General features: G+C 38.9%; 1 protein-coding gene across 1 annotated transcript in view; it reads right to left on the minus strand.

Annotated features, from left to right (window-relative positions):
• Positions 1–9252, minus strand: part of GSTCD (glutathione S-transferase C-terminal domain containing) — a 79128-nt gene extending 69876 nt beyond the window's left edge. Inside the window, exons 1-3 of the mRNA XM_080916329.1 lie at positions 9060–9252; positions 3065–3505; positions 1843–2310 (exon numbers count right to left, since the gene is read on the minus strand). Coding sequence (XP_080772455.1) covers positions 1843–2310; positions 3065–3484 — 888 coding nt within the window. The 5' untranslated portion in view covers positions 3485–3505; positions 9060–9252. The remainder of the gene's footprint in view (positions 1–1842; positions 2311–3064; positions 3506–9059) is intronic.
• Positions 9253–9336: the final 84 nt, after the last annotated feature.

The following is a 9336-nucleotide window of genomic DNA, read 5'->3' on the forward strand; positions in this document are numbered from 1 at the left end:
GCCAGTATTGCTCTATTTTAAACCTAGTGTGCCTTTGCAACATCAGAGTTACTCAGTAATAGTCAAGTTGATATCCTACCTGATTAGAGATGGAAAAAATCCAGTCAATTATAAATACTTTGGCTTTGATTAATCCCAATCAGTTAAATAAGATTTAAATTTATCTAAAATGAAATGCAAATCACCTGAGATGAATAGGGCCACCTGGAAGATCTAAAGTCACCTTCATGCAGGTGAATCCAATTTGTCTTTTGCTTTCTTGAATTAAAAATCAAATACTCTTATTTTCTCTGTAGCACTTACCATTATTTTATATAAATATTATTTGTTTGTTTACTTGTTCATTTCTTCGTTTCCCTAACTAGAAAATTAACTCCAGTGAAGTCTAGGATCTTAACTGCCTTGATCAACACTGTATTCCAAGTACTTACAAAGCTCTGACAAACACACCTTCAGTAACATCTACAATAGTGAGAGCGCCTCTATAGACTCTAGAGAAATTAGGAATCATGGATATCATGTCTCTCATAATGTATGCCCACTACAGACCTTTATAGTCATAAAATGGAAGAGTCAAAGATAAATGAAACAAAAAAAAAAAAATCATTTGACTGGGAAAGACAACCAAAGGACATTTAGAATACCAATTAAAGTCAAAACAATTCCCAATTCTGTCTCCTTCTATGTTGGTTGATTCTGAAATAATTTGCTTGTCATTGTTGTGTTATTTCACTTTGGACAAGAGAGACAACAAAAGTCCTTGAGAAAGTAACAATTTCTCCATATTCTACCAATGCCAATGTACAGATTTTTATTAGAAGTTTAATGATATATACACATGATGATATATAAACAGACTAAAATCTGGTACCTGGGTCTCTATTAGGGAAAAAAGGAACACGCTTAAAATTAGGAAAAATGCAGCTACTAAGAACCAACTGGAAGGCTGCAAAAGCTAGCCTCTTATGTTCATCAGTGATAGTATATCAGATAGATGGTGGATAGATAAATCGGTAGATAGATAGATAGATAGATAGATAGGCAAATAAACTTTACTAGGACAAAAAACTTCACATGTGAATTTTCCCACATCATTAAAAAGCATGCAATCTTACAGAGAAGTATTCAAATAAGAGGAAAAAAATTCTGATTTGATAATACCCAGTATAATGGTTAGTATCTTAACTGACTATTTTATTATAAAATAAAGCTGACAAGTGTTCTTAATTTTTAGTCATTTTTTTCTCACTGAAATTTGTTTTATAAAGATAATTATAATAGCAACTTAAAATTAACAATAATATCAATTACTAACATTTAGTAACTCAAAATTAACTATAATTTTATTCATTCCTTACACTGATCACATATGTTAATGAGATTTTCATCACTATGAGAAAGTACTGAGATGATAAACTTATAAGACAAAGGTCTATTTGCCACACAGTTCCAGAGATTTCAGTCCATGGTCACTGGAGCCTGTTACTGTGAACCTGTAGTGGCACAGAACCCTGCAGCAGGAATTTGCAGGGAGGAGACCTCAAGCAAATAAAGCAAAAGGAACAAAAAGTGCCACAAATGGCTGCATCCAGCTAAATGGCTCACAGCCATTGCCATAGTTTCCTTCCAATGGGTCACACCTAAAAGTTCTACCATCTCCAAGTAAGTTACAGGCTGGGGACCAAGCCTTTCACACATGCACCTTTGGAGGAAAGACAATCAAGAGCTTAAGAATAGCCCCCACTATACAGACAAGAGATTTGCTGAGAACCAAACACAAACCCAAGCAACTTAAAAAAACTGAAACTCCTAGTCACGTAAAGACTACAGACAAATCCTTACCAGAAAGTGGTGAATGCAGGGCAGAAGCACTATGTCAGCCAGAGTGAAGTATAGTCCTTCCGCAAACAGGTGCTCCAGAGGCGGGAGGTCGGAAGCTTTGGCTTTCCTGATGTGAGACGGCTCCCTGGTGGTAGCAGCTGCATCTTCTTGCACTGTGAGCTTTGAGAATGCCACCTTCAGTTCTAGACTCTTGGACAAACCAGCCAAGTCTTTGGATGTCTTCTGTGTACTCGCCTTGCTCTTCGCTTTTCCCTTACCCGAGGGAGGCTCACTGCCAGCGGCCTTCTGTTGCTTCAGCTTCTGTCTTCGAAGTTTGTCATCGTTGTGTACTCTGACAGGCTCGCTGAGCTTTCTCTCAAGCTCCAGTATTTCTTCAGGGATAGTTGGGGGATGGCCAGAGGACTCTTGGAGAAAATTCTCAACAGCCAAAGGGATGGTGAGTTCACATAGCCTGGTCCACTGACTAACCTACAAAACAAGCAAGATGAGAGCAATTCTCCCTCTCAACACGTCTTCAAGAAAATTAGCTACTACTGGGAAATAAGACTGGCTCAAATAATTTAAGGGATGGGCTAAAGCATACTTGGGTGCTCGGATTCTATGCTAGATCAGAAAAAAATATTACAGTGTCAGAAAAATGCAGCTTCTGTGTCCCTGCATCCTTACTGAGTAAGTCATCACCCCTGTCCACATGGTGGTTTAAGTGAGAATGAACCCTACTGGCTCATGTATTTGAATACTTGATCCCCAAATGCTGTAACTGTTTGGAAGGTTTAGGAGGCTTGGCCTTGTTAAAGGAGGTGTGGCACTGTGGTGGTTTTGAGATTGCAAAGGACTGAAGCTATTCACTGTAAGTTTTCTGCCCCATGATTATGTCTCAAGATTTGAGCTTTCAGCTACTATTTTAGCACCATGCCACCAAGACACCCCCAAGGCCTTTAAAACTCCTCAGGGCTTACAAGGCCCTACTACTTGAGTTCTTATCTATTTATGAACATTTCTTTTAAAGGTCCTCAATATGGTGAAGGAGGAAAAATGCTATCATTTCAAAATAATGCATCTAAGCTTCATAAAGCACATTTTAAATTCTTTTTAGTATTGCCCTGTAATGATGCCATGCAAAGACTCAACTATCCAATAGTGACCAACGGTAAGGTAAAATCATGTTGGAGTAAATGTTATTACTTGTAGCTTTAAATAGCAGAAGATGCTTTATACTTACTTCAGCACAGGCCTTCAAACAAGTCTTTTTAAAACCCAGAAGTTCCAGAATTTCTTTTCTTGAGGGCTCAGCTTCATAGGACTTTTGGATTATGTGTCTTAGGACAACAGCAAGTCCTGCTCTGCAGAAAGTGTCAGGCTGATCGACCACCGCAGGCAGACAACAGCTCTGGACTATTGGAGGGAGGGCCTGCTTGGAAACAACCTGTATCTCCAAGTCCTGGGGCAGTGCCTCTTTCAGGAATGAAGTGTCTGCAGTTTCGTCGGTAAGGACGAAGCAAACGTTAAAGACCTTGCATTCACAGTACGATAACAAGAACAAAGTTACAGACGTATGGAGAGGAAAGATGCACCCTTCTGTTTGGTGAGAGTACTCCAGGTACAGAGATTCTTCCGCAGGACTCTTCTTAAAGCCTTTCATTTTATGTTGTCACTGGGTCACCTACAAACAAAATCAATATGGTTATAGGCCTTCAAAAGTAACAATTTATAAGCTAAAATATGTTTAAAAAAAAAACAGTAAGAATTTATATGTAAGAATTTTTACTTCAAGGCTGAATATGGATTTTAAAAGAAAACTTTCCCACTCTACATGGTTACATACTCTTAGGGATGGTGTTAAGGTGAGCAGCCTTGGTACTGTGTAATAGAAAGTGAGTACTGTTTCACACCCCCTTCCTGGGCCACCACGTCTGGATCTCTCTGTAGTATACACACAGACCCTATTTCACTCCATTTCCACTGCTTCTGAGTCACCATCGCTTCTGTCCCTCCTTCCCTGCAACTGTTAAAAATAAGGTTTTGCCACTTAGCGCAAGATCTGTAGTATCTTTCCATCTTACTGAAATAAACGTCCGGCCTTCTATGGTGCCCTACGCAGACCTTGGTTTAATCCTTTTGTCTCCTGAATGTCTCTTAATTTTTCTCATTGCTTACTGCATCCCCTAAAGTGAATTAAGATTAGATAGAGTTCTAGCTGCATTCCAACTTTAAGATCTTTATACTTGTTTCCAGAACACAGAGCACTGCCTCCAGGTATTAATAATACTGTCTACTTCTTATATTCCAAACCCCAATCTATACACTCCCTTTTCTTTGCCTTCTATATTTTAATTGCCTCCCCAACACTTAGTACCATCATAATACATACACTGTTTATTCTTCAGCAACTACCAGAATGCTCTGTAAAGGAATTTTGTTAACTTATGCTTAAAATAGAGCCTACTGCATACTAGTATGTAAAAAGTATTTGAGGAATGCATGCATGGACAGGATATCTTGAGGTCAAACAATGTCCTTAAGGCATTTTTGTCAATTAGGGCCTTATACTCTTGAGTCCCTGGTCCAGTTACCCACATTCTAAACCACAATTCAGAAACAGACACTAGATGGCACTCTTTAAAAGCATTCAGAAGGACAGAATAGAGTGTAGTGGAGAAAAAAAAATGTTGGTCTGTGTGTGTGTGTGTGTGTGTGTGTGTGTGTGTGTAGAAAGAAGATACAAAAGAACAATGAGAAAATTAATTTTACACATAAGCTATAAACTTTACTCATTGTGAGTACTCACAAATGTTAAATGCCAACAAAATAAAAGAAATAGCTGCCCATGGTGAAATCTGAAAAATTAATGAGCTAAGAGAAATGAGAAGTACACGTGACTCTCCGTGGAAATAAAAAAATGTTGGTTGATAACTGGAATTTAAAAAGCATTATTTTTTCTGGGCATTGTCTCCTCATTACTCACTTCATGTAATTAATACTAAACATTTAATAAAACTGTACAAATTTAGTGAGTGTTTTGGTTTGCCCTGTGTTTTTAGGAGTAGAATAGTGTTGGTTCCAAATTTACAAGTATCATAGGTAAAAAGAAATCCCTTCCCCACCCCCCCTTTTTAATTTTGATAACTCCTTGTTACATCTGAACGTTAAGGCAGACACTCCAGAGTCAATTCCAGGGTCTCCAAGGATTCTGGGGTGCGTCCTGCATTGCCCCTTATATTTCATCACACACAGACCTGTCATTTGTTCTTCCTGAAAGATGCCATGCTGAAGTCACTGAAGGACATGACAAAGCAACAGACACAAGCAAAGCTTCAGGACTGAACACAGTCAATAGAGCACACGTCTGTCTCTTCCATGTGAGCATGACTGGGAATTGGTAAGAGGAGTAAGTAGGCAAAAAGGAAACTGCAACTCTTCAGTTTTGTTACTTAAATCTTAAGGATGTGTTTATTTTAAATGGTTATATTAAATCATAGGTATAATACTTAGACATTTGGGTTGTCTGCACTTTAATTCTAATGAATATATCCCGGCTTTGACAAACAATTCTCTTATCTAAAATCTTTTTTTTTTTTTTTTTTTTTTTATGCTGCTGGACTTGGTGGCATATGCCTTCAATCCCACTTAGGAAGCAGAGGCAGGTAGATCTCTGTGACAGAGAGAGCCAGGATGAAAAGGAGAGAGGGGTGCAGAGATAGATAGATAGAGGGGGGAGAGGGAGGAAGGGAAGGAAGAATATTAAAAATAAACATACTTTTTATCACCTAGAATATTAAAAAGCAACTTGAATGCTTGGTGTTCAAAGTTCAAGTTAAAATATTTAACAACTTGATATTATACAATAAATTACAATTTATATGACAGAACAAATATGTTATGCAGCAAAATATTACTAAGCATTTTGTTTTATTTTATTTTACATTTAGCAAATATTAGCCAAGCATGGTGGCTCACTCCTTTAATCAAAGCATTCAAGGCAAGAGGATTTCTGTGATTTCAAAGACGACAGCCTGGTGTGCATAGAAGGTTCCATGAGAGCCAAGACTGTAGAGAGAACCTGCTTCAAAAAAACCGAAGTATTAACTGACTCTAAAGGAATGTATTCTGAAAATTCTCAGAGAAATTTCCAGAATAAATAACACTCTTTGCCCTTATAGAGTGGAGGCAGAAGAACCAGGAGTTCAAAGTCATCCTAAAATGCAGAGTCAGTTTGCGGCCAGCCTGTGTTAATGACAATATGTCTCAAAACTCCATAATTTAGAACATTAATACTATTGGAGTATAGTCTAAATTAAAGCACATTTTATTGTAGTAGGAACAATTTTATCAAAGTCAAAATAATCAGAAATTATGTTTTTAAAATATTTTCAGTAAGGATGCCAACAAGTTCACCTTCGTGAGTTGACTCAGGATGGGTGGGAGGACAACCAAACATGTAAACAAGGAACCAAAGACATAATTACTGATATTCAGACAAATTAGGAACCTTAACTACTAGAGAGTCTACATACATGTCTAGCAGGCAGAATATTTATTTACTCAAGAATTATAAATCGATGGGGAAAAGCCCAGCGTCTTAAACACAATAACTGGGCTTAAACACTGGCTCTGATTTTTTAGGAGCTATAAAACTTCAGTGAAAGATGATGTACCAGGAAGGGTGGTATCCTAGAGAGGCTCCCCCTCCACCTCACCCCCCCATTCTTGAGGAAAAGTGGAGGGGTTAGTGAGGGAAGGAATTTGTAAGAGTGAGACTGGGAGAAGTGGAGCACAATCAGGATGTAAAGTGAAAAATAAATGGGAAAATGCCCAGCTTTTCTTCATCTTAGTTCTCTCCCATACGGAATGAGGATGGTAATTGCAGTGCCTTCCATACTCTGCCATGGTAAGGGGCAACGGGACACCAGGAGCCCTGAGGTAAATTGCTACCTTATTTATTTTGTTTTGGGTGGTGTTACATCTCAAACCCCAGGCCTCACTCACACTGGCTAAGCACTCTGTCGCTGAGTTAGACCTCACTCCCTACTAGTCTTCAAAAACCACAAATTCTTTACCTAGTGACGCTATTAGTATGCCTAAACTTTTAATGGGAAAAATCCAACTTATGCTTTTTATTTAAAAACTTCTTCCCAAGAAATGTGTGGATTATGTTGAACTTAAAAGTGCTTTTCCAAAAACACTGGGAAATTTGATACTGAGGTTTAAAAACCAAGGAGTCATAAAATGCTGTGGGGAATTCTTAAGCCAAAATCCTTATCAGCAGACTGTAATTCATAAAATAAAAAGTTTGACATAGTTAACAAGTATGAACATTTACTTAGTTCCTTCAAATGCTAACATCTAAATTTAAACCTGCTCAATCCTCTCCACCAGACAAACTTCAATATTTTGAATGTACAACTTAGCTAGTACTTTAGACATCTAACAAAACAACATTAACAAATTTTTAAAAGTGCTTCTTCACAGATAAATAAGTCAATTACCTTTGATTAAAAGTCAAAGAAAGAAATAGAGCTTTTAGAGTTCATACTATGTGGTGTGGGATTATAATTCAGAGGCAATCACACCACGATTTAAATTAGCTATTTGCTTAACAGGGCAAGACATTTTTATGAAATAAGAAATGTTTGGAAGTGAAATGCTCACTGAGATCTGACTTATAGAAGAATATGTACTCTTTCTTGAGATTGAAAGAATTGTTTGTTGCTATGAAGTCATAATGCCTGCAGCTAAATCTGATCTTGTGGTTAATAAGGAAGAACAGCATAAAATGTAAATATGCGGAAAATCAGAAAGCCTGAAAAAGATAGTTATCTCAGAAAGCAAAACTTATTTTATGATTACAAAGCTTAAACACTTGCATCCTGATAAATGTTCATAGAAGAAACCAGTAAGTTACTTTGCATTTAAGGATAAAAACAACACATACCAGGTAAACAGTCTATAATACTGATTGACAACCTGGGTAAGTCTGAGATGTTTTAATGGCTGCTAAATTACTACTATTAATTAGGCCAAATGGATTATTGTTTGTGCTTATTTCAAACCATGCGCTGTTGAAACAAAAGTTAAAAAGTGTAGCAAGTTTAAAACAAACCTCTAAGTCCACGACCACAAAGATTTTAGTTTTGTTTAAAGGGGAAATATTCTTTCCACTTTCTCCCTTTCCTCTTCAACCCCACTGCATCCGATCTCCCCTTCCTTGAGAACCCATCACTCCATGGCCCCTTACTAGTTTAATGGTGTTTTTTACTAGTAACATAAGAGCTTATTTTTGTTATATTTAAACCACAATCTTATTTTTGAAGTTAGACCTCTTTAAAATGATGCGACTGAGACACAATTTCAATCGTAGTGTAAGCTCCTCAGTGCAGTTAGCACTCACACAGCTTAAAGTTTGATCTATTAAATATGACAGCAAGTAAGTTGTTGTATTGTAACAGTTTATTTTCATGGCATTTCAAGACCACATTTACACGTTTAAAATCATTTCTACTTCTTGCTTTTTTAAATTCTCTCCCCTAATACCCTTTCTGTAGAACAGCACGAGGGAAGCTCGACAAACACCGCTACCTTTAGCAGTAACGTGGTAGAAGATACATTCATCTATTTTTTTCTGACATTAAGAAATTTAATGTCACAAAGAAAGGATATGGCGGGGGATGGGGTCGTGTAATTCCCAAATCAAACAAAGTTGGAGAGGTTTGTGTTTGAGTATCCCTTTTTGAAGCCAAAGCATTTCTCATGCAAGCTTGCTGTTTTAGGTTATAATGGAAGATTTGAAACGCTGCTTTGATGGGGATAAGCGAACGTCCCTAAATGCGGCAAATCCTAACTGTAAAACAGTATTCATGTACAGTGTCCAATCAGGAAGGGCTGCAACGGAAAACTAGGTCTTTGGGGAAAGTTAAACCGTGCTCCAAGGTCTTTTCCCTGCACTTAACTGCAAATAACCACACAAACCCCTACTAGGCAAAGCTGCCCTGTTGCTCTACCCACGCAGGAAGAAGACTTGAAGAAAAGCTCGCAGCCCGGTGGCCCACGCGTCACTCAGAGGAACGGCGCGAAGCCGAATGTGGGGTTGGAAAGACTTTCAAGGGCTGCGAGCCATCACCGGTCCCACTTTCGCCCCCAAGCCCAGCCCTGCCAACCCCTGAGGGCGAGCGCGGTTCTCAGGAGGTGGCAGGGCCGAGCAGCCCAAGCGTCCTCTTTACCTGGTCGCAGGGGCGCGGCCAGGCAGGGAGGGCGCGGGAGCATGCGGGCGACTCGGGCCACCGCGCCTTCCCGCCCAGCTCGAGCCGGGATTCCGAGGCTACTTCTGGAAGCCGCGGCCTGAGGAGGATCACTCGCCTCCAGCGAGGCTCTGAGCTGGGGAAAGGGGTGGAAATAAAGAAAAGGCAATGTGTCTGCAAGTCCCCCCAACCCAGCGTCATTCATAATCCGGCGGACCGGAAGAAGTGGATTACATCACTTCCTGCTGTCTCACTGGGA

Source organism: Micromys minutus (genome assembly GCF_963924665.1).
Source record: "Micromys minutus genome assembly, chromosome: 4".
NCBI lineage: Eukaryota > Metazoa > Chordata > Mammalia > Rodentia > Muridae > Micromys > Micromys minutus.